At 44.8% G+C, this 25,029-nt stretch overlaps 1 protein-coding gene across 3 annotated transcripts; it reads right to left on the bottom strand.

The window, feature by feature from the left end:
• Nucleotides 1-1,993: 1,993 nt before the first annotated feature.
• On the bottom strand, nucleotides 1,994-24,285 carry FAM83H (family with sequence similarity 83 member H). Of its 3 annotated transcripts, none has more exons than XM_051971398.1 (5): nucleotides 24,142-24,285; nucleotides 16,656-17,150; nucleotides 6,981-7,145; nucleotides 6,639-6,763; nucleotides 1,994-6,400 (listed from the first exon to the last, which is right to left on the bottom strand). In XM_051971398.1, the coding sequence occupies exons 2-5, from the start codon at nucleotides 17,130-17,132 to the stop codon at nucleotides 3,280-3,282; spliced, it is 3,888 nt and encodes a 1,295-aa protein (XP_051827358.1). In that variant the 5' UTR covers nucleotides 17,133-17,150; nucleotides 24,142-24,285; the 3' UTR covers nucleotides 1,994-3,279. The 3 variants fall into 3 exon arrangements, with proteins under 3 accessions (XP_051827358.1, XP_051827357.1, XP_051827356.1); XM_051971397.1 differs by lacking the exon at nucleotides 24,142-24,285 and adding an exon at nucleotides 23,892-24,028; XM_051971396.1 differs by lacking the exon at nucleotides 24,142-24,285 and adding an exon at nucleotides 18,243-18,326.
• Nucleotides 24,286-25,029: the final 744 nt, after the last annotated feature.

The following is a 25,029-nucleotide window of genomic DNA, read 5'->3' as shown; positions in this document are numbered from 1 at the left end:
ACATATAAATGCATCATTTATGATGATTGTTCAATTTTTTGTTGTTGTCCATATACAGCAGTATGTCTCAGGGCAGGCTCAAGGTTTCTGACTCTAGGGGGTTATTGTATCTTGGGGCTGGAACCCAGCTCCTCAGTGTGGGGCACTAACTAGGGCATTCGTTGTGGGGGTGGCTGTGATTCACTAGGCATTCCGAAGTCTGGAAAGGTATCAAAGATCACAGTACTTCGTTGAGTCAGTGGGATATACATTAGGTGATCTTGATATGGTAGAAAGTTGGAGTAAAGAGGGGAATCAACTGTGCTAATACTGGGTTTTTTCTCTGGTATGTTCACCAGGGCTGATTGACCTCTGGCCCTGAAAAGGCTTTTCCAAAGCAGTTGCTTTGAGTGGCAGGGAGGTAATCAGGCAGCTTTTCAGACCTGGTCTCTAAAGGAGCAGCCCCTTTCTCTTCACTGCCTGCCAAAGCTGGCCCACACCCAAGAGCGCCTTTTGCCAGGTTCAGCTCATCATGGGTTTGGGCTCCTGGCCCTGTCCAAATGTGAACTGAGCAAAGCACTGCATGAAGAACCCCAGAATAGGTGTAACTGGACCTTCCTTTTTTTGTTTGTCTTAATTATAATTTTTTGTTGACAGAACTCACGCCAGGGTAATTTTTTACATTATCCCTTGCATTCACTTATGTTCCGATTTTTCCCCTCCCTCCCTGCACCCCCTCCCCCAGATGGCAAGCAGTCCTATACATGTTAAATATGCCACTAACTGGACCTTTCTGAAATGGAGTGGTGCACACCTACCCGTAATAGAAGGTGGAGAGGGAATCAGGACCTGTGTAATTCCTGAGAGGGGTTTCATCAGGCTGGCCCCCACTCCAAGCCTTTTTCTCTTACAAAGGTCTCATCTCTCTCTTGGGCCTAGGAAAAAAGGCACAGAGTCCTTTTGGGTAGGGTAAAGTCACTCCTAGGGTGTCCTGTCTCAAAGCCAAGATACTTGAAGTCTGAATTTTAGGTACAGATCTGCCAGAAATAATTTGTAGTAATTTAACATTCTGAATTCAAGCACGAACTTGAGCTTTAACTGACAGTGTTCTCATCCCTTGGGATAGTTCTCTAACACTAGATATTTTGAAATTACATAGGAAGCTTTAAAAAAAAAATTCCTTTTTATTTTGAGTTCCAAATTATCTCTCTCCCTTCTTTCCATTGGGAAGACAAGTGGTAAAATGTAGGAATCTTGAATAAGGAAAATGTAACTGATAAAATGCAAATTAACATTTTGTTCTAGCTGTTGCATTTTGGGGAAAAGCTATTTAGCTCTTGTTCACCCTTCCTTTAAGAAGTCTTCCCCATAGTGTGTAAGTAGTAGTGTGGGTCAGTGATGGGAACACTTTGGGCAGGAAAGATTGCCAGGGTATTACATCATTTCTTGGTCTTGAAAGTGCCTGAGAGCTTGGGCAAAAACTTGCCCACCTTACGGTCCCTAGCATCAGCCTCACCTGTCCCAACCTCCTCTCCTTACAGAAGACCTTAAACTGACTACAGATAGGCCTTGCCTGCTGAAGAGGCAGCCTGGCCCAGGAAAAAAGGAGGAGTCTAAGTCTGGAGGCCTAGTCCCAGGTCTGGCCAGTGCAGGAAGACAGGGAGCCCACTGGGGCCTCTAAGAAAGGGGGACACTGACTTTCCCTAACCAGAGAACCAACGGAAGCAGCCAGAATCCCAAGGCTTGTCATGGAGTGGTTCTGCTCCCTGAGCTCCCTGGCCCGCACACTTTCTCCTCCTCCAGTCAGCCCTGCCCACATCTTGCACATACCTTGTAGGGCCAGGCACAGGCCCACACAGGTGCGAACACTGCTCTTAGATGTGATTCATCTCTATGTCATAGGAACCTGAGACTGACTCCATCTCAGTACTTGTTTCACACACTCCTCCTAAGGCATACATTCCTGACAAATGTTTGTGTGGTTGTGAAGAATATAAGACTCCAAAGCCAAATATAATAAATTCAAGTCTAATTTATTGATGCAGCAAATTAGTCTTCCCTCATCCCTCCCTCTCATCCCCTGGAGAGGGCTGAGGACACACAGGCACCAAGTTTGTGCCATCCCTCCCCATGAGAGAACCCCCCCTTTTTGTCCATCATTGTGGGTGCCCCTCTTTAACACTCTTAGTGGCACACATCCACCTAACAGGAGAGATGCTAGCTCAGAGCCTCAGACAGCAGTGCCTCCCTTTCTGGAGATCCCACCAGAACCCATAATTTCCAAGGGTCCCACTCCATTTAACCTGCAAATCATCCAGCTTTTATTAAGTGCCTACTAGTACAGACAACATAGTATCTGCTGCTGGAAAGAACATCTTCCTTGTACGTGCTACAAGATAAGTTTCTGATGCTAAGACCTTTCTCTAGGAGGACATGTTCCCTCCTTCCTCTAAGACAGTAAGAGCTCTTTTGGGAGAAAAAACACACACCTCACAAAGATTTTTCCATTCTCTCTGTGGGAGAGGCAATTTGGTACAATGGAAAACAGCACCAGAAAAGGATCCAAGAAATCTGATCTCTTGTTCCAACTCTGCAGTTTCTTAGCTGTATAACAAGTCACTTTTCTTGGCTCTTTTCCTCACCTGCAAATATACTTCAGGAGGCCATTATGAGGATCCAGTGAGAGAGGGTGCGACTATTCTAAATAAACTGTAAAACTGTTCAAATGAGCATTTATACTTCCAAATTTCCCCGACTGAGGAATGTGCTCACAGGCTGAGGAGGGGATAGGCAGATAGTTCAGCAGAGCAGTGTTTCAGGGAGAAGGGATCTGCAGATGGCTAAGCAGACCAGTGTGTGGAGGTAGAGGGAGGTGAAATATGCACCTTCCAATTTAAGGTAAGGGCTTGGGGAAAAAGGAAAACAGAGAATGAATAGATGAACAAACCAACAGAACCTGATGGGCAGATGGCAATGGTCCCCCCAGAAAGGTAGAGCCCACATTCCAAAGGCAGGCAAGGCAGTAGTGTATCGTGGTGGGGACTAGGTCTGCCCAGGGGCACTGGGAGCCCAGTGAGGGTGGGGGCAGTCCTCCACACCTGGGTAATGACATCCTTTAAAAGCCCAAGAGGACAGCCTGCTCTTCAGGATGTGGGCGCCCACTCCCCACCCTATCTCATCCCACCCGGTTTACAGATTTGGCATCTGGCTTAGGCCCTGGACCCAAGACTGAGTGTGTAAGTGGTAGTGTGGGTCCGTGACGGTGACACTTTGGGCAGGAAGGATTGCCAGGGTATTGGATCATTTCTTGGTCTTGAAGGTGCCCAAGATCTTGGGCATGAACTTGCCCACCTTGCGATCCCTAGCATCAGCCTCACCTGCCCCAGCCTCACCTGCCCCAGCCTCACCCGCCCCAGCCTCCTCCTTCTTACAGAAGACCTCAAACCGACTGTAGACACGCTTTTCCTTCCGCATACTCTCCATCTTTCGCAGCAGGGTGTCTCGCTCTTCCAGACTGGCCGGCAGCGTCCGGCTGAAGCGACTCTGGCCCCCAAAGCTGTCTGAGCGGAAGATGGCCGAGCACTTGTCCTTGTCAGACATCTCGTGGGCCCGGCTGGCATCCAGGGCCGCCGCAGGCGAGCGGTACAGCTCAGGACTGCTGTGGGCTGCACCCCCGGCCCCAGCCCCGGCCCCAGGCCCGGGCCCACCCCGATGTTTCTGGCTCTGAGCACTGATCTGCTCTAATATCACCTTGGTGTCATCCCGGAGGTTACTGCTGTAGAGGGCATTAGCGGTGGCAGAGGCCAAGCGAGAGCGGGAAGCCCGCTCCTCCAGACTGACCTCAGGGCTGTCTCCCCGCGGTGGCCGGTTAGGGCTCTCAGGCTGCCCGTTCTCCTGGGGCCCTAAGAAGCCACCCTCCTCTTCCAGCTTTTTCTCCCCCTTGGGACTCAGCAGCTGTTTCAGGCGAAGTGAGCCCTTACGCAAGAACTCCATGGGACTGGGCTCTTGGCGGCCAGCATCTTCCTCCCCAGGGGGCCCTGCCTTCTGGTCCCCAGCAAATGTGAGGCTACTCCTCCGCTCAGGCACTGGGGGTATAGGACTGCTCCTCCGTTCAGGCACTGGAGGTAGGGGGCTGCTCCGTTGGTCAGCATAGGCTGAGGTGGGACTCCCCTTCCTCTCAGGGAGAGGCGGCACAGGGCTCCCCTTCCTTTCAGGATAGGCAAAAGTGGGGCTCCCCTTCCTCTCGGGGAGAGGCGGCACAGGGCTCCCCTTCCTCTCTGGATATGCTGACGTGGGGCTCCCTCTCTTCTCCAGCACAGGGCTCCCTTTCCTCTCTGGATATGCTGGTGTGGGGCTCCCTCTCCTCTCCAACACAGGGCTTCCCTTCCTCTCTGGATACACTGGTGTGGGGCTCCCTTTCCTCTCAGGTGGAGGACTTGCCCTGCCCTGGGTCAGGGCAGCCCTACCATCAGATGTAAGAAATCGAGAGGGCAGTCTGTCAGTGCCCCGACCCAGGGTGTCAAGGAGCTGGGCGGCACTCAGAGTGGCTGCCCCTGGCTGTCTCTCAGCCTCTTCATGCAGCCGACTGGCAAAGGAGTCACGAAGGTCTAAGAGGCAGCTCTCGAGGCTACGTCGCTCTCCCCCTGTGCCCCCACCCCCTGTCCCAGTCTCTTCCCGCCAGGACTGTGACACCGCTGCTTTGCTAACAGTGACCACACCACCCGTCCTATCCTTATCCTGGTCCCGGTCCCGGTCCCGATCCCGAGCCGGGCCCTTGTATTTCTCCAGAAGTTCTGCCACCTTGGAAGACGAGGCTGTCCGCACTGTCTCACCACCCTCACCCACGGTCTCACTGACTGTCTGCTCCTTCTGGAAGAGCTGTACTTTCTCGGTTGTGGCCCCAGCACCAGTCCCGACTCCAGGTCCCTCCTTTTGGGAAGAACTGAAAATGAGGGAGGAGCGAAGACGAGAGCTCCTCTGGATCAGGGGGTTAAGGCGGGAGCGGAATGAGTCCTGCTTGACCAAGCCTGTCCCATCAGCCACCTCTCGCTCTGGGCCATCTCCCCCACCTACAGCCTTTGAGGAAAAAGGTCCCCCAGTTCTGAAAGAGGAAGGGAGCAGGTCCCCAGTGGGTAGAGGGCAGCGGCCAGGGGGGTCACCCAGGACTTCATCATAAGATTCTGCCTCCATGGGGCCAGGCAGACCCTCATCTCCACCATCAGAGTGACAGCCACTAAGGTAGGAGGAGATACGCCAGTTGCGTAACCCTGCCCGGCCCTCAGGCCCACCCTTGCGGTTGGGTTCCATTTCCATTTCAGCCTCTGGTGGGAACCACCGTTGCTCCAAACTCTGCTTTTGTGTAGGTGATGACTGGCAAAGGAATCTCTGCCCAATGTTGGGGCGCTGTGGGGCACCAGGTTCCAGTCCACGGGGTTCAGGGTCAGAGCCATGTCGGACTTCCCTTGATGCATTGGACGGCACATAATCCAGCCGCAGATGTCCACCAGGGCCCTCAGGGTGAGGGCCAAAGCCTGACTCTAATTCTGGGAAACGAGGGTTCCCCTCTATCCCATAATCTTCAGGGTCCCCGAAACCCGGACGTCCAGCCCGCAGCTTCTCAAACAAGCCCTGGGGCCGGGTAGCTGTAAACTGGGGTTCGAACTGATAGTGCTGCTGGTAGAGCTGGTCACGGTGAAAGTGGCTGGTCTGAAAGCGGAAGTCATCCCCGTGGCTAACAAACATCTGACGGGACACCTGGCGGGATGAAGCAAAGTTCTCCATGGCTCCATCAGCAAAGGTGTGCCGCTTGAAGGCGTCCATCTCCAGATGTTTGGCTCGGAGAAAGCCACGGGAGCTGGGGTCCCCACTGTTGCCAGTCTCCATCTCCAGGTGTTTGGCACGGAGGAAGCCCCGATTACCAGAGTCTCCACCATGCCCGGCTTCCATCTCTAAATGCTTGGCACGGAGGTAGCCACGAGCGCTAAGGTCTCCACCATGGCCAGCCTCTACCTCCATGCCAGGCCGACGTGAGAGCATCCTCAGCCCATGCATGTCTCCTGCACCCCCTGAGTGCCGAAGTAGGTCGTCCCTGCGGAAGGCTGACAGGAAGTGACGGTCAGGGTCCAAGAAGGAAGGGAAGCCCAGTCCCTCATCACGAAGTGGGAACAGCAAGTGGGCACGTTTGGGGAAAAAGGACCCTGGTCCTCCTATAGGACCCCCCATCATGGGCCCTGGGCCCCCATAAGGAGTCAGGGCATAAGTGTCCGCATGGGTCAAGGCCAGGGCCAAGGCCCCAGCTGCAGGGATCAGTGGCTCAGACTGAGCAAAGAGAATGCGGAATTCCTCATCAAAGCTGGATACCAGCTCTCCCTGGAACACATGAGCGATGCTCCGATGAATCTTCTCAAAGGACCACATGAAGCTAAAAGGAGGGAGACAAAGAGATCAAAAATGGGGAGGACACTGGAGGCTCAATGAACCATTGTGGAAGGACCCCACAGAGGATCTTCTCAAAAGATCACAAGAAATTGGGAGCAGGAAGAGGCAGGAGTTAGTGAAGAGAACCCAGAAATAAATTTAAGGAGAAAGTGGTTAAAGTAGGAGGGAAGACCCCACAAAGTCTTTTCTTTTCATACCCAGCCCTCTCCTGAAAAGCTCACCTGTAACTCCCACTCAGCACCACAGCACAATCCACCAACAGGAACTTCTCCTTCACATGGCCCTTGAAAGACTTTCCTGTGCGACAGTAATAAGTAGGGCCCGAGACTGTGCGAACCCGAAGGAACTAGATAGAAAGGCATATGAGTTAAGGGCAGAGGAAGAAGGCAATCTCCATTCAGACTCACCCCTGCAACGAACCTACTTGGTACAAGCTGAATCTCAGCTGCTAAGGTTGCCCTTTGTTACCTCCTCCTTTCCTCCCTCCACCAGTCTCTGGTGTCCAAGATACACAGATTGAACTTCCCATAATTATCCCCCATTCCTTCTCCCAAGTCACTTACATCCACATGATGCAGGTTGACTCGGCATTTTTCAGCCATGTCCAGAAAGTGCTGAGCATTCATCTCATCTAGGAGGATATAGACAGGGACACGTCGGGCAGCTGCATCTAAGACCTCACTCAGCAGGTCTACATCTGTGAACATGTCCATCACAATGGCCACCACCTGGAAGATGTACAAGGGGCAGACGTGTTGCTGATCAAATTACTTCCTCTGAGGTAAGGAGACTCCTCTTCTCCTCACTCACATAGCCTTGAAAGTTTTCTCTCCTATCCGTCCACATCAACAAAATATCACACTCCTCAGAAGAGCTGTCATCTGCAATCCAATATGCACTTCCTCTCTTATATTTATATACTGAAATAAAGTTGGTCCCTGGGAAACTCACCCAACTGTTCACAAATTCTCCATTCAGAAAAATATCCATTTATCCCTCTTTTGTTTCCCGTCTCTAAATTTCCCTGGTCCCAACAAATAGGTCTACCAAGAAAGGTAACAAAAATAGTAGCTGACATTTACATAGGAATCTAAAGTTTACTGTGCATTTTACAGATATCTCACATGAACCTCAAAAGAATGAGATAGGTACCAGGAATTTTATACCCATTTTACAGATCATGACATTAAGGCTCAGAATAGTGAAGAAAGTAGCAAAACAAATTAAGTATCTGAGGCAGGATTCCTATACAAATTCTTCTATTCATTACACCTTGCTACCCACTCAACTGATGTAACAGTAAGAAAAAAGATGACACAGAAGTGGTATCAGGAACCCTAAGAGCCAGAAGAATGCCAGTGATGAATGGCAAGGACAACAATAATTAAAAATGGCTTTTTGAGAAATGAGACAGATCAAAGCAGGAAAAGGACTAATGAGCAATGACATAATCAACAATTGAACCACTCCAGGGGTTTCTCAACTATGTTGAATGATCTTCAGACTGAGACATGGAAGTAGGGGGAAAGGAAGTAGGGGGAAAGTTAGCACAGAATTAAAACCCAAGAGGGAAACAAGAATACATCATATGGGTTCGATACAAAAGCATGGCCAGTCCAATCCCCTTATTTTAGAGGTGGGGAACTGAAGCCCTGGGGATCAAGAACCTTGCCCCTATCACACAGTGATTTGAAATATACCATCCTGACTTCAAATCCAAGACTTTGACCACAACATTTCATTGTTTTGTGGCAAAAGTCAGTACATATCAGATGGAGAATGGCTAAACAAATTGTGGCATGTGAATATGTCATCTTAAAAAATGATGAGTGTGAAAAATTCTGAGAGATTAAGTTTTTTATACACTAATATTGAAGGAAGTAAACAGAACCATCAGCAGATGACCACAATAACTAAGAAAAACACTGAAAGACCATCAGCACTCTGAACAATGTAGTCAACAATCCTGACTCTTTCCCCGTTTCCCAGCACAGATGTGTGACTTTTAGCTGCAATATGAAGCTATTAGTTTTGTTTTTTTTAGTTTGGAGGGTTTATTTCTTTGTGTTTTTTTTTTTTTTTCCCATCAGGAACAGGAAGAGAGATCACTGGGAAGCGATAGTGATGTGAGCAAGAAACAAGTAGTAATAAAACATTTGTCTAAAAAATATTAAAGCATAGTACGACACCTGTCAGATTGGCTAGAATGACAGGGAAAGACAATGCGGAATGTTGGAGGGGATGTGGGAAAACAGGGACACTGATACATTGTTGGTGGAATTGTGAACACATCCAGCCATTCTGGAGAGCAATTTGGAACTATGCTCAAAAAGTTATCAAACTGTGCATATCCTTTGATCCAGCAGTGTTTCTACTGGGCTTATATCCCAAAGAGATACTAAAGAAGGGAAAGGGACCTGTATGTGCCAAAATGTTTGTGGCAGCCCTGTTTGTAGTGGCTAGAAGCTGGAAAATGAATGGATGCCCATCAATTGGAGAATGGTTGAGTAAACTGTAGTATATGAATGTTATGGAATATTATTGTTCTGTAAGAAATGACCAGCAGGATGAATACAGAGAGGACTGGCAAGACTTATATGAACTGATGCTAAGTGAAATGAGCAGAACCAGGAGATCATTATATACCTCAACAATGATACTGTTTGAGGATGTATTCTGATGGAAGTGGATCTCTTTGATAAAGAGAGCTAATTCAGTTTCAATTGATCAAGGATGGACAGAAGCAGTTACACTCAAAGAAAGAACACTGGGAGATGAATATAAACTGCTTGCATTTCTGTTTTTCTTCTCGGGTTATTTATACCTTCTGAATCCAATTCTCCCTGTGCAACAAGAGAACTGTTCAGTTCTGCACACATATATTGTATCTAGGATATACTGTAACCTATTTAACATATAAAGGACTGCTTACCATCTGGGGGAGGGGGTAGAGGGAGGGAGGGGACGAATCGGAACAGAAGTGAATGCAAGGGATAATGCTGTAAAAAATTACCCTAGCATGGGTTCTGTCAATAAAGTTTAAAAAAAAAAAAAAAGCATAGTATGGTCCTATAAATAAGAAGTATCAAGAGTGCTAAAACTCAAATGAGCTGAAGTTGATGAGGAAATTTAAGGAACAATTAGAGGGGATGAGATAATGATAACTAACAACAGAAGACAAAATTGTTTAACTCATATTTTATTTGTCTTCTCCACCAAGGAAAATGCTCTTTGGTCTAAAAAGAACAAATTAAAAATAGTTAATAGAGTAATGTCCAAGAGAGTGATTTGACCTAGTAAGAGTACATTATAGATTATCCTCTATTTGAATAACACAGAACTAGTCTATACAAACAGGAAATTAGAGGGAAAAAAATGGAACAATGTGTTGTTTAGAACAAGGAACTAAAGATGCAACACAAGGTGACAAATCTGACAATTCTGAGTCTATTCATGAAAAAAAAGATAGAAATTCAACAAAAAGAGACATTTGAAACTTTTGTAGAAAGAAAATCAGATTTGAGGAAATTATTTGCTCCTCAAACACTCCATACAACAGAAATGCAACAAATATAGCAACCAAAAACAACAAACTAACAAGAACCAAAAAACAAACAAAAACAAACAAACCATTAAGAGAGCCTTAGATCCCTTTCTAAATGCATACAAGGTGACAAAGAAACAGTATAAAAAAATGAGAAGTGATAGAGGGAAAGAAGGCCTAAAACATCACAAACTAAGCTTCATAACATTCATCCTTCAGTGAATCAATTTTTTTTGAAGGATTAAACTGCAGAATGAGAAAGTGCATAAAAGAGGAGAAAGAGAGGAAGAAGACAGAGAACAATATGAAATGCACCTAATCAAGTCAAAGGCTAATGATGAAGGGAAAATTAATTCCTCTACTCTCTGAGGGAAAAAGCCTACAGCTGGCTGGGCATGAAGATAAAGGGAGAGATTGAAAAGGAGAAAGGAAGAAAGACTAAAATCTTGTTCCAGGAGGGAGAAAGGGATACCTGTCTTGGGACAAAAGAAATAAAATGGGATTGGGACCTAACAATGGACCTAATCCACATGTATTTGGTTCTTTTTTTTTTGGGGGGGGGGGGAGAGGGGAAGGGGGAGAGGAAGGCTGGGCAAGCACTCATCTATCCTCAGGAGAAGGAGAATCAAAGCTTATGGAAGCAACTCATACACAGAAAAGTGGGAGGGTATGGACACAGGAAAATTTCAAGACAAAAGGGGAAAAGATAAAAACAAGAAAAAGGAACTAATAAATAAAACTCCCAAACTAGGGAAAGGTAACAAACATTTAGAGATGTTTCAGTGTGAGAAGAGAGCTGGTAGGAATAGTCTTGCCTTAAAATAAATGAAGCTAAAATAATTTAAAAGATAGTACTCTTTACAGAGGAAATAGGGGAAAGAATAGGTTATATATCAAGCATACAGAATCACAGAATGGTAGATGTGGAAGGGACTTCAGCAGACATTCAGTTCAATCATACTCGGTGAGTAAAATTCATAAACTAGTCAACTTGCTTTTACTTGAAGATCTCCCAGGAGAGGAACCCACATTCTCAAGGCAGCCCACATTTTGGATAACTCAAATTAAGTTGTTTTTCCTGACATCAAAACTAATTTGACTTGTCATAATTTCTACTTCCTACTCCTGGTTTTGTCTAATTGGGCCAGATAAAACAAGTCTAAGCTTTCCTTCACTTAATATCCCTTCAAATAAACAGATCTATCACGTGCCCATCTTTGTCCTCTCCATGTTAAACATGCCTTTCAACTGACTTTCTTAAGACATGTATTCAAAACTATTCACCATCCTAACTGTACTCCTCTAGACACCCAGTAGCTTATCAATGTCTTCTTACATTGTGATTTGAAATGAACAGAAAGCAACATTCCAGATAAGATCTGACAAAGTCAGAGCAGAATTGAACTACCACATCCTTATTCCTGGAAGCCACACTTCTCAGGATAACCAATGATTACATTATTTTTGGCTGCCATATCACACTGCTGACTCACATGGAGTTTACCTTCACTAAAACCACCAGATGCTTTTCAGAACTGCTATGTCATACTTCCCTGGCTTGTCCTTGTGAAGTTAAGCTTTTAAGAATATAAGTATAAGCCTTTACATTTGTCTCTATTGGGTTTCATCTTTATTAGAATCAGCACAACACTCCAAGAGCTGTCAGGATCCTTTTGGATCCAATGTATGAGTCATTCCTTCCAGCTTTATGTCATCTGCAAATATGTGTATTCTATGACTTTCTCCAGTTTACTGATAAAAAAATGTTAAGTAACATAGAGTCAGAGACTCCTAGACTACTCTATTGGAGACTCCTTCCAAATTTTTATTGAATTATTAAGAACTTGTTCATTGAGCCCAGCCTTTTAGCCATTTCACCTCTCCATCTTCTCCATATAAATAATATGAAACCACTTTTCAAAATGCATTGCTAAAATGTAGGCAATTTATATCTAGTGCATTCCCCAGTTTACCAGTTTAGTAACCTTATTGAAAAAGAATATAAGACTTGTCTATAAGACCTGTTCTTGATAAAGCCATATAGGTTCTTAATAATTCTGATTTTCCTTTCTAGATATTCACCAGCTACCTCTTTAATAAGATCCATTCTATAATTTTCCTGAGAAGCAAAGTCAATTTCATTGATCTATAGTTTATATATTATATTATCTTCCCTTTTTTGAAAATTAAGAGATTTGCCTTTCTCCAATCTTACACTACCTATTATATTTTCCACAATCTTCTAAATATTACTGATAGTGTCTCAACAATTCTTTTAGTATCTAAGAAGACTCCTTCTCATTGGAATTATTTCCCTTTGTGTCTTCAGAATTTCATTTTTAAACATCTCTAATCTCTTGGTCTAACTTCCCCTGAAGAATTTTACTTCTTGTGATTATACCTGTCTTTCATCTTAACTCTTTGAAACTTGTTTTCCTAAAATCTAGGGTACACATCAAACTATATCCAAGTTTCCTCTTTTTCTATTACAGACTATCAAGAGAGAGTAGTTACTTTCTCTTACTATTTTGATCCTAGTAATTAACTTCTTCCAATTAATGTGAATCAGCTCCAAATGTCTATCGGACATTAAAGTGTCTTGCATACAAAAATTCACATCATCAAAAGTAAAATTAAAGAATATTGATGTAACTGAGCAAAAATGTAAGGGTAACAAAAGAGTATCAGGAATGCTTAAGCTCAGAGAATGGAAGATCATTTTCACAACCAATGCTGGGAGGAAAATTGTTAACAGCCAAATATAGAGGAGATTGCAAAGAGAAAAACCCACATAATTTCAATTATATATAAAATATAAAAGCTTTTGTACAACTGAAATCATTGCATCTAGAATGAGACAAAATTCAGGTTGGGGAAAAAATCCTGACATCAAATATCTATCTGATAAAAGTGTGATATTCCCCAGACATATAGGGAATTGATACTAATAAGATCAATGAACCAATCCTCAAATGAGTCATTAATGGAGATTCATAAATGGTTTCCAAAGAAAAGTCATCAACTATCAATGGCCATGAAGTTCACATTGTAAAATAGAAAGACCCACATTCAAATCCCACCTCTCATGTTCACAACCTATGTGACCCTGAGCAAGATACTTAATTTCTCTGAGTTCCAGGCTCCTCATGTGTACAATGCAGAAGTTCAACAGAAAGGCTTTTAATGTCCCTTTTAGCTCTATTTAGAGTATATAAAATCCTAGGTGGGGAAAAAATGCTTTAAAATCACTAAAAAGAAGAATGTAAATTAAAGCAACCCTAAAACCACCTCAAACACAGAAAACTGGCAAGATGACAAAAAATGGAAAAGAGTGATATTGGAGAAGTCATGAGAAGGCTGGTATACAAACTTTTGGTAGACCTGTGAACTGGTACAGCCATTCTGATAACCAATTTGGAATTATTTGAGAAAAGTAACTAAACTCATCATACCCTTTGGCAAAGCAAACTATAAGTTGATCACTGTGTTGATCACTGTGTTCTCTGTATATCTACATTAATCTCTTCAGCCAAAATCAATTTTTTTCTATTGGAATTGTTTCCCTTTGTGTCTTTAGAATTTCACTTTTAAGCACCTCTCAAACCTTCTGGGCTGAATTCTGCATGGAGGTGACTCACGGAACCTGCAGAAAGTAGCTGGAAATCTAGAAGCCAAGTTATCCACAGCTGGGGCTAACTAAGATAAGGAGCATAAATAATCTAGTATAAAATGTATTTTAAAAACCATCAAGTTTCTGCAAAGAAAAGAAAGAATTCTGTAAAAAGTCTGCAAATAGAATGTATCCAGTGGGGATAAAAACAGTTCAGCATTTGAGACGAAAGAGAAATATTCTTTAAATCTTTAAATTCCCTCCTAAAATTTGTAGTTACGAAAGAGTCACAGTCTAGCTGTTTTCATCAAAGACTGTCCTTTTATACAAGATTATAGTTTGGCAAAGAATGCTAATCAAATATCTGGAGGGAAGACAAAGAATGAATGCCAATCAATTGTGGAAAGGTGGAATGAGCCATGGCAAATGAATGCAACAGAATTATTATGGTGCCATAAAAAATTATTATTACTAGCCATTCAAATAAACACAGCAAGGCTTTTTGGAAATGGTGGAGTGAAAAAAGAACTAAAAGAATAATACATATAGTAAATACATATAATAAACTACAGCATGTTAATGAATTTTGATGAACAATCTAAGTCTTAGAGGGCATTTAGATGGGGCAGTGGAGAAAGCACAGGGGCCTAGAATTAGGGAGATTCATTGGAGTTCAAATAGCTGTGTGACCTTGGATAAGTCACTTAATACTGTTTGCCACAGTTTTCTCATCTGTAAAATGAAGGAGAAAGAATTGGCAAACCACTCCCGCATCTTTGCCAATAAAACCCTAAAAAAGGTCATGAAGAGTTGAAAACTGGCTGAACTACAAATCAGTCTCAAAGAAAAATATGGAAACCCACTCTCATTCTCTCAGTAGACAGGTGAAGACTGTCACTATGAAATGTGATAGGTTATTAGACAGGGATGTAGGCAGTGAGGTAGCCCAGTGAGGAAAGCACTGGACTTAGGAGTCAGAGAAACCTGAATTCAAATCTCTCCTCAGACACTTTGTAGTTGTGAGAACTTCAGCAAGTCATTTAACCTATTTACCTATTTCCACAACAGTAAAATGGGGATGAGACAAGAACCTACCCCCAAAACTTTGTGAAAATGATTTTCTTTGTTACAATAAAAATTCAAAAGGGGGCAGGGGTAGGAATGGGGTTTTTAAGAGTAAATGACAATGATATAAAAACAAAAACCAACAACAACAAAACTTATTTTTAAAAGAAAATATGCTCATCTCTAATTTACCTGGATATCTGTGGGTCTAATATGAAGCCCTCAGAGGCATCCCACTATTAATGAATGTCTGTCTGTCTCTCTCTCTCTCTCTCTCTCTCTCTCTCTCTCTCTCTCACACACACACACACACACACACACACACACACACGTACACAAATGTACATCCAGTCTCTCAGACCTCTAATCATTTGTGACTGCAAGTGACTACACTGGCAGGTAAGATGAACAGCAGAAGCTTACTAAAATTTCAACAAAGTCCCTCCCACTCTGTGCAGAAAAAAAGGGAGCTCTATGAGCTAGATGACAATATAGTATGGTGAATATGGAATGGACTGAATGGCCAGACCCAAAGAATAGTCATGAAAAGTTTTACATATGAACTTGGAGGGTCATCTCCAGAATAATGCTTCTAGGGATATGTGACCTTAAATTTAAGAGATTTAACTTTTTTTTGATGACTCGAATAAAAGCTTAGGAAATGTGCTTATCAAAGTTTCTGATGAAGCCGGGAGGGAAGGATGGCTTACACAGGAAATGAAAGTTAGGGTCTGAGTAGATCCTCGAAAGCCAAAAAGTTGAGCCAAATCTCACAAAACGAAATTTTGTAGGGATAAAGATGTAGCATTACACTTGGAATCCAAAAAACCTCAAGATCCCCTTAGCTTTTTGGGCATCTTAAGCTACATCATGAGAGACCTAAGGCCAGGACTCAGGTCTGGAGCTACAGAAATGGCACCAGACCCAGAGCCAGAAGAGGGAGATCTCAGGCAAAGGTTTGGTACTGGGCTGGCTGGGAACAAAATGAATGCCAGAAGGACTAGACATTTGACATCAGGAGTGATCCAGAGCCAAGCATATATTCCCCATCCGGCATAATGCCTGAGTGCCTACTCCTCTGTCACCTTGAGGTACAGCTGCCAAACTGCTGCTAATTGTGAGTTTAGTCTAGCTCCTGGGGAGCCAGACGTACTTTAACTCCCAACTACCAGTCCCTTGGCTCTCAGTGTTTGGAGAGGGAATGCCACATCAATGCCGTCCTCCATTATCACAGGACTGCAAAAGATAAAGGCTCCAAGCAACTGGTGACTAAATTTGAAAATGTTAATTGCTCCCAATCCTAGTGACTCATCATCAATATTACCCAGAGCAAAAGTCAACTTCCCCCGCTACCTCTCCCTGACAGCCAATCCCATCGCCTCCCTTCTTTGTCCTTTCTTCCTCCATCTCTTCTTTTCTCATGTCTTTCATCTTCTTCGCTCATGGAAATCTGCTTCTTTACCACCAGCCACATTCTCCAGTGCTGGTGACTCTTTCTTTGTCCCCTGATATATACTGAGACGGGTAAAGGAGTTGGCCCTCTTTGCTCCCCTGGGCCCCATCCAGACCTTCCCTTGCCCACCATCATTCAGCACCTTCATCTAATCCATTCATCTATTGTATCTGGTCAGTTGTTTGATAACAGGATCTACCAGTCTCCAGAGAACTCTCCTTTATCAAGTTTATTGCCAGATTCAAAGTATTTCCCTTCAACACCAAGTACTCCCCTCCTATCAGTGGACTTAAATCTACATGTTGATTTGTCCACCCTCCCTCCCTCTCTGTTTCTCTCTGTCTCTGTCTTTCTCTGTGTCTCTTGTCTTTGTCTGTGTCTCACTCTTTCTCCCCCTACTTCTTCCCTAGACTTTAAGCTTCCCTAAGGACAAGGCCTGGTTCCCCGCCTCTTCTCCCATAACTTGCTTCAGAGTTGAGCACAGTTGCTCAGTACAGACTTGCTGATTGGTCCTTACAACCTTCCCTCCCCATATCTTCCCCTTGACCCCCGTGGCTGGTTCTGACCTGTTGGGCAGCTCTGATCATCCTCCGGGCCTCATCCTTGATGCTGGGGTTGTCAGGTGGTGGTGGCTGCACCAGAGTGGTCACCTCGGTGCCCTGAAAGCCAAAGGTCATAGGCCAACCAAGGTCAAGTTCAGGCACAGCCAAGTCTGAATTCACAGGCCAGTAGGTCCCAGAGGATCCATCCATGTCCACGTCACCATCTGCTTGGGGAAGGGATCCAGAGGCACTTCCCTGGGCAGTGGCATTCTCCCGGGAGGCATGCTGTGGCTGCTGCAAATGGCGGGTCACATGAGCCAGCTCGTCAGGACACAGAAAGTCGGGGGCTCCCTCATCGGCCAGGAAGCGTCGGTAGGCCTCAGCTCCCCCTTCAGCCAGGGCATCTAGGGCCAGCCGGTAGTATTCCTTGTAATGGGGAGGCAGGTAGTCTGGGGCCAGGGGATTGTCCCCCTGCGAGGAGCTCTGAGATCGGCGCGCCATGGCAGTCGGGCCCGGGAGCTGCAGCAAAAAGGAAGACAGTTAACACACCAGAAGAGAGCAGGCCCAGAGCTTCCAGGAAGTCAGTGGCCTGTCCTCCAGACTGAGAAAGCACAGGCTATCCCCCCCACACCCACAGAGTGGGACCCATCCTGGAACACCAACACCCTCACAAATATCCCTAGAGCCTGCTTCAGAACACCTCCCTACGAGCAGAAACACTATATGGCCATATATGGGTGGAGAGATGGGCTACATTCCTGAGGAGCCCCCAGAGGTCACAGTTCACTGGGAAAGCAGATACCAAGGTTAGCTGGATGGGCACTCCCTGAAGGTTCAGGATGTGAAATATCCTGGTTCTACAGGAACAAGGGACCCACCTTTTGGCTAGTAGGTCAGATCCAAGTCCTTCGGAGGTTCCCCGTTATTTCTCCAGTCAGGAGATGAGTACTCTAAAACCTTAGAGATATATAGCACCTTAGAAATAACCTAATCCAAGTCTCTCATTGTTATAAAGAAAACTGAGGTTCAGAGAGATACAGGGAACCTCCCTCTCCTCCACTCTTCTTAGCTCCCTTCAACATCACTAATCAGCCAGGAATTCAAGACCCCCCAACCTCATGATCCTTATTTATTACTTCTGCTGCAAAGGGGATAGACCTTGGAACACACCCCCAATTAAAGCCTCTCAAAATCCCCTATGGATAAGGGTGTAAGCTGGAAAGACCCAGCCTCGGATGAGCTCTCACTAACACAAGAGGAAAGGAAATAACCCAGGTGTCCAGGCCTGAGCTGCCTCCACCCAGCCTGGAGGGGGAGCAGGGATATTGCATCAGGCGACACCTAGGCCCCGCCCCTGTAAGCTCATCTCCCAGAATGGGGCAGGACCTGAACAGCCTCGGGGCGGAGACCTGGAACCCCAGGTTGCCTTTACCTGGGCGGGGAGAGGTAGGGGGAGGGCCAGCCACGCCCCCTCATAGAGACAGCTGGAAAACCCGGAGTGGAGAAGCACAAGAGCCCTTCCAAACCACTAACCAGAGACCAGTTACTTTCCCATTGAAACACACACACACTTCTACACAAACATGCATCCACACCAACACCATTACCTACCTGAAGCAATATTTTATTCATCCACTTTTCCATTGCATAGAAGCAAAACTTGTTTTTGTTAGCCCAGAAATTACTTATATACATATATTGTCATCCCCTAACATTACACACACACACACACACACACACACACACACACACACACACACACACACGAAGGAAAAGTAGTTTTCCTTATACCCAGACTGTTAGATCCTAAGGGCTGTGGTGTGTGTATGGGGGGGAGAGGGAGGTAGGATAGAGATAGGAGAAAGAACAGTACATGGGGTCAGAAGAACTGAGTTCAAATTGTGACTGCTATTTACTGTTGGGCAAATCACTTAACCTAAGTTTCCTCACCTGTGAAATGAGGGGATTGGACTATGTGACCTCCAGAAGTCTCTTTCAACTCTAAATCTTTGACTGTATATGTTACACACACATACATACACATACACAGACTCCTGCCAGTCCTCTAAAGACCCCTAATTATGCTCCACCCACAGACCCTACTACCCAAAGGTCTCAACTTTATCTCTTCAAGATCTTAATTACTCTCCCTTTCCCTTTCCTTCCCTCTATAAGCCACATCCTATAGTGGACAGAAGTGAATCTTGTTTTCTAGGGAGTTCCAGCTGAACCCATTAGCCATATACAGGCAGACCTTCCCTAGAGCCAAGCAATCAGGGGCTCGAGATATTTGGATGTTAGAAGTCATCTAATCTAAAGGTCAATTCTCTCATTTTATCAATCAAGACATTAGAGACCCAGCACATGCCCAGATCTCACAGGTACTAAGTGGCCAGTTCCAAATTCAGTACCCAAAATCCAGAGCTCTTTGCAGGGCACCACATCTCTGAGGTGGTTTGACCCTGTGGTAGACAACCACTGTCATATATGAGGCAGATTGGGGAAGGGGGGAGAGTGTATAGTGAATACAATGCTGAGACCAGAGTCAGAAGACCAGCGTTCAAATCTAGCTTCAGATGCTTACTAGCCATGTTGATCTTGGACAAGTTACTTAACCTGTCTGCCTCAGTTTGCTCAATTATAAAAAAAAAAAAAAAATTAAATGAGATATTTGTAAAAGTGCTAAGGATAATGACAGACACATATTTATGTAGGTACTTAACAAATGTTTGTTTCCTTTCTTTCCTTCCTTCCTCCTGGTTAGAAAAAGTTTCTCACGTGCTACATATGGATACAAACTAGAAAAACATTTTTCTTTTTCTTTTTTTTAATCTGTAGAGAAAAATGAGGATAGGAACTGGGTCCATGATTTCATAATCTGGTATAAGCAGATCCCAAATGAGGAAACTCCCTCTACAATGCAGGTCAGCACCATCTCTGCACTTCCAGTCTTAAAGAGTTGCCTAGAGCATTGAGAATTTAAGTGATTTGCCCAAAGTCAGCATATTTCAAAATGCAGGATTTGAATATTGGTCTTCCTTGCTCTTGAGCCAGCTTTTATTACTGCAGAAAGAATAAAAAGGAAATAACCAAAGGAAATATAATTTTTAAAAAATTTTACTTAATTCTTGAAAACTAAATTACCAAACTAAAGATCCAATTTATCCCCTGACATCACTGTTATTTTGCCTATATGCAGTGATTACAGTTAACCTTCACAAACTGTATTCCCCAAAAGACTCTGTAGTTTAAACTCCTTCCCCCACCAAAAAAAAATTATTACCACCAAGGCTATGACAGGCTTCCCCAGAACCGAAAAAGCCAAAAATATCTCTTTACCACTAAGGCCTGAGATGTAAAAAGTCTCCTCTCTCCCCATCCAGAAATGGAAAAATACGATGCTCAATGGATCTGAAAAATCTACAATTGTAAGCAGGTCTTATACTGTCCATGTTTCTGCCACTTTGGATTTGACCTTGGTCTTCCCGGCATGTGCCCCCATAGACACACCCTTCCTAGACTTACCCATTCTTCCCCAGGCCCTTCAACTCTCCAATTACCCTTATAGATTCATAAAATATTAGCAATGGAAGGAACCTTGCATGACCTTACATGTCTAGTCCAAGCCCTTCCTTGACAGTCAAAATAACTGAGATTCAGATAGAAAAGTGACTAACCTATGGTCACACAGCATCCCCTGTCCCTCATCACAGGGTATGTGACAGGCTGAGTCTAAGTGCTGAGATTTAAAATCAGGCCTTGTAAATCTTTCCAGTACACCACAACCAGCTCCCACTCCTTTGCAAACTTCTTCCTCTCCCAGTCCTTTCTGCCTAAAAATTAGGGCAATTCCTAACAACACAATCCAAAAATAGAATAGGTATCCTCTGGATTTGATAGGGGGATTCTGTCCAGGTACAAGATAGTTTCATGGCTTCCAAGGTCTCTTTCAACTCTGATATTCTGTAATGACTCTCATTTGTTTTCAATTCATTTCTTACCATCCTTATACCCATTATTCTTCTCTTCCTTCCTTCAAAGTTCCTCATTTTCCTCCCCAAAATCCATTCTCCCCTTCCAGTCCTAATCCTCATTTTCTCTGTTCCTCACGCCCATTGTTCTCATTCTCTCCAATCTCCTTCTTTCACCAGCTCCCTCCTTTTCCCCCCAACCCCTTCTCTCATCTCCTTCTCTCCAACCCCTTTATCCCTTTAGAAAATCTTTTTCCTCAAAATTTCTCATCCTATCCCAGTCACTTCTATTTATCAAGAACTTAACTTTCACTCATTCATTTTTATTCTTTCTTCCCTCCTTCCACCTCCTAACTTTACTAATAATCTCTTGGGTGCCTGCCTTCAACCCTGGTTGAGAGAAGATAGGATAAACTACTTCAATGAGAAGTCTGAGTACCAAGGAGACCTGGCCTCCCAGGCTGTCAAGTAAAGTTCTTAGCCTTTTTACCTTCCCCGGGTCTAGCCTGCTTTCCTGGGGTATGAACCACAAGACACAACTCAGAGGCAAAATCAGGAGGGATTCCACTCAAGACAACTAGAAATAGTTCTGAAGGAGATTCTGAGATTTAAGACACAGGTAGGTGCCCTCTGAAAATAGGGGAAGAGGCCAACCACCTCCTTCCTATGGTGAAGTCTATTCAAACCCTAAGGACCCAGGAAAGTACCCTAACCCTACAGGAATCACAAACCCCTAAAGTAAGTAGGGCACTTGAGAGAGTTAAGCTGGGAAGTTATTTTAACTGACCACGTGAGGTCTGTGAATCGATTGGTCAATCAATAAGCATTTATTAAGTAACTACTATGTGCTAATCATTTGGAACATGTTGGGGGATACAAAATCAAAAAGAATTAGTCCTTGTCTTCAAGGAATTTACATTCTCCCAAGGCTACATTCTATGTATCCAGAATAGCCTCAGAAATAATTCAAGTCCCTATGTCCCCCTCAAATCCAAATGGAGAGGCTCTGGAAATAGTATGGCATAGTGGAAATAATCTGACTCCATTATTTCTTTCTGTGGGATCTTAGGTAACTCACTTTCTCTCTCTGATATTCAATTTTCCCATTGTAATGAAGGAATGGTCAAGTTATGTCCTAGAAGGGATTCTTGCTCAGGAAGGTGGCCTCCATGAGCCCTAAGGATCCTTCCAATTATGAGATTCTGTATGTAATCTCCAACATCTGTGATCTATAAATTTATGATCTCATTGATCCCAAAGTCTAGAAGTACTAAGACAAACGTTTAAGGCCTTTAATATCAGCCTCAACTTCCACCCCTCCAGTTATCCCTTATAGCCCAGTGAACTATGACCGTCCACCCAACCCCCAAAATCTGACCTTTGACTCCCAACCATGGTTCCTATCTTCCCTGATCTTTAACCATCATAATAGTGACCCTCTATAACTTCACAGGCATATTATTTACAAGTTATTCTCCATCAACACCAAGGGTTCTTAACCTGGCAATGGCAAACTTAAAAAATCAATAACTATGATTTAATTGATTTCCTCTAATTCTATGCACTTTATTTTATTCATTTAAAAACATTCTGAGAGGATCCACAGGTGAACCAGCAGTCAAACAGGGTCCATGACACAATCCAAGTTAAGTACTGATGCTCTAAAATATACTAATGGCCAGTCACTGCAGTTTAGAAGCCAACTCAGTCAGGAAGCAGGGGTGTTTTCCCTCTCTATTTTTCAAAGAGATGAGGAGAAACATAGGAAGCAGGAGTGTTCATGTGGGATATAAGGAACAGACAAGAAATAGGAACATTTATATAGGAAATGGGGAGCACAGACAGGAAGTAGGGGTATTTATGTAGGAAATGGAGGGCACAGACTGGAAGTAGGGGTACTTATGTAAAAAATGGGGAGCACAGACCGGAAGTAGGAGTGTTTATGTAGGAAGTGGGGAGCACAAAAGGAAGTAGGGGTATTTATGTAGGAAATGGGGGCACAGACAGGAAGTAGGGGTGTTTATGTGGGAAATGGGGGTATATAGAGGAAAGTAGAGGTTTTAGATAGGAAATGGTGGGTACAGAAAGGAAGTTTAACTAGGACATAAAGACATACAGGAACTAAGAGTGTTATAGAGGAATGGGGGACACAGGAAGTAGGGGTATTTATATAGGAAATAGGGACACAAGCAAGAAGCAAGAGCGTTTAACTTGGATGCAGAGGGCACAGATAGGAAATAGGGGACTGTAGCTAGGAAATAGGGGGCACTGACAGGAAGAAGAACTAATAGAAAGTAAGGTAGTGGACTTTCCAAAAAGGCTTACAAAAAAATCATAGATCAAAAGAAGGAAAATTGGGCCCTAACCAAAAAAAAAAAAAAAAAACCCAGAATAAAAATGGATTCATATACTGAAAGGGAGAATCAGGACTCAATGGAAGTTCAAATAGAAAATCAATTCACATTGGTGGGGCCACAGAGAGGAAACAAGGAGATATTTATCTTGGTTTTGGGGGCCATAGAAAGTCCCAAACAAAAAGTGGAGCTCAGAAAGAAAGGAAATGGATCACAGATAGAAAGGGAACAGAGATTACCAGTTAACTTGAGTCATTTGCACACAATAATTATCCCCAGACCTAACAGTCAGTAGACCCAGGTTCTAGTCTCATTTTGACAACAGCTTTGAGTTCTTAGGACAAGTATCGTCCCCCAGTTGCTTCCCACCCCTCCCCCACTCTACCTGGCACTTACACCACCTTAGGCATCAGTTTCCTCCTGGGTTCAAAGACAGAGGGGATTATACTCCTTGTCGCCCTAAGGTTCCTCTCAATACCACCACGCTGGAGTTTCTTTCTTGGCTCCAGGAAAGGAGAGCAGGGAGTCACTAAGTCCTCCTGCCAAAGCTCGCCTCGCCCAAACCTGCCCAGATCCCAGATCATTCTGACCTCACTCTGATCTTCGGTCCCCCTCCAGGGACACTATTTCCCCCCACCTGGAATCTTGCCTTCTCAGCTCTCTACCTCTCATAGACAAGGCATCGGAAGGGCTGAGAGGACAGCCAGCCAAGGAAATGGGTAGGGGGATTCAAGGAGGAGGAGATCATTAAAAACACTGGGTCCCCAAAGCTGCCTTAAGTTACTCCACCCCCCAAAAAAGTAGGCTGGAGAGAAAAAGGCTGGAAAGGTAGGGAGCCGGGCCAGGGTGTTCCCCACAACCCCTGCCCCCCATAGCCCTGTGTCTCACACTCATTTTCCCAGACACACCCAGAGGGACTCACATATTGTACTTACAAGGCAAATCTCAGAGCCCTGATTCCCCACTCTGAGGCCAGAGTACTTGAAGGTATCCCGAGTGCGTACACATACACACATACAACACACACACAGACCCTCCAAACTGGATCTGAACTTCTGGCTCACAATCTTCCTTTTCCTCTCACCGCTACCATGTCTTTAGCCCTGCCTAAGGTGCTGGGACTCAAGCCTGACCTAACCCCGCCCCCGCAGTGTGAGTTGGGAAGTGAGACAGGGGAAACCTTACCTGGCCAGGTGAGGGCCCAGGGCTCTCCGGAGGTGACCACTAACCTGGTGCCGGCCCAGGCTGTCCCCTCCGCACCCGCACCCGCACCCCACCCCGCTGCCGCTCCCTGCCTCCCTGCCCCACGGACTGATTCACACGCTCCCTCCCCCAGCCCAGCCCTGCCCAGCCCCCTCTTTGCCTGCCCGGCCTGCCCGGGCAGCACCTCTGGGGGGGCGGGGAGCAAGGCCCCACCCCGCCTGAGAGGGAGACACACAAACTCCGGAGCTCCCTTACTTCCCTGCTCTCCTGCTCCCTTCCAGAGCCATTCCTTCGCCCCCGGGACCTTAATTGAAGCAGAAATCAGGATACAGGGTGGAAAAGTCCTGGGGCAGACAAAGCTCTCCTGGAAGCCTTCTCCAGGTCAGGACCTGCCTTTCCAGGCCTGGGAGAACTACACCAAGCTGTGACTTCCTTAAACCTACGGCTCCCCTGACCCTAGCTCATCCCATATTTTCGTCAGAGACACTGAGATTACTGTGGAATTTAGGCAGGAAAGCTTTCATCTTCTATGATCCAGTTTGAGTGAGCTTCAAAAGCACTGTCCCTGCCCCCTAAGAAGTTGCAATTTAACAGGAGGCTGTCGTAACCATATATAATACACTATCTTACATCAAAAATACATTGAAAACTATGATACAAAATGCTCTCTGAGGGAAGATCTGGGAAAGGTTGTTCTCAATCGGGAGAGTCAGGAAGGCTTTCTAGAGATAACTTTTAAACTGAACTTTAAACAGAAGGGAATTCAACAAAATCAAGCAAGAGAGGGAATTCCAAGCAATAGCTTCCTTCATGAGCAAAGACCCTGGGGACAGGAAAGTATCCCCTAAAACTCTGGCACAGTGTTTTATG

Source organism: Antechinus flavipes, chromosome 1 (assembly GCF_016432865.1).
Source record: "Antechinus flavipes isolate AdamAnt ecotype Samford, QLD, Australia chromosome 1, AdamAnt_v2, whole genome shotgun sequence".
NCBI classification, from domain to species: Eukaryota; Metazoa; Chordata; class Mammalia; order Dasyuromorphia; family Dasyuridae; genus Antechinus; species Antechinus flavipes.
This window is presented reverse-complemented; position numbering and strand designations above follow the sequence as displayed.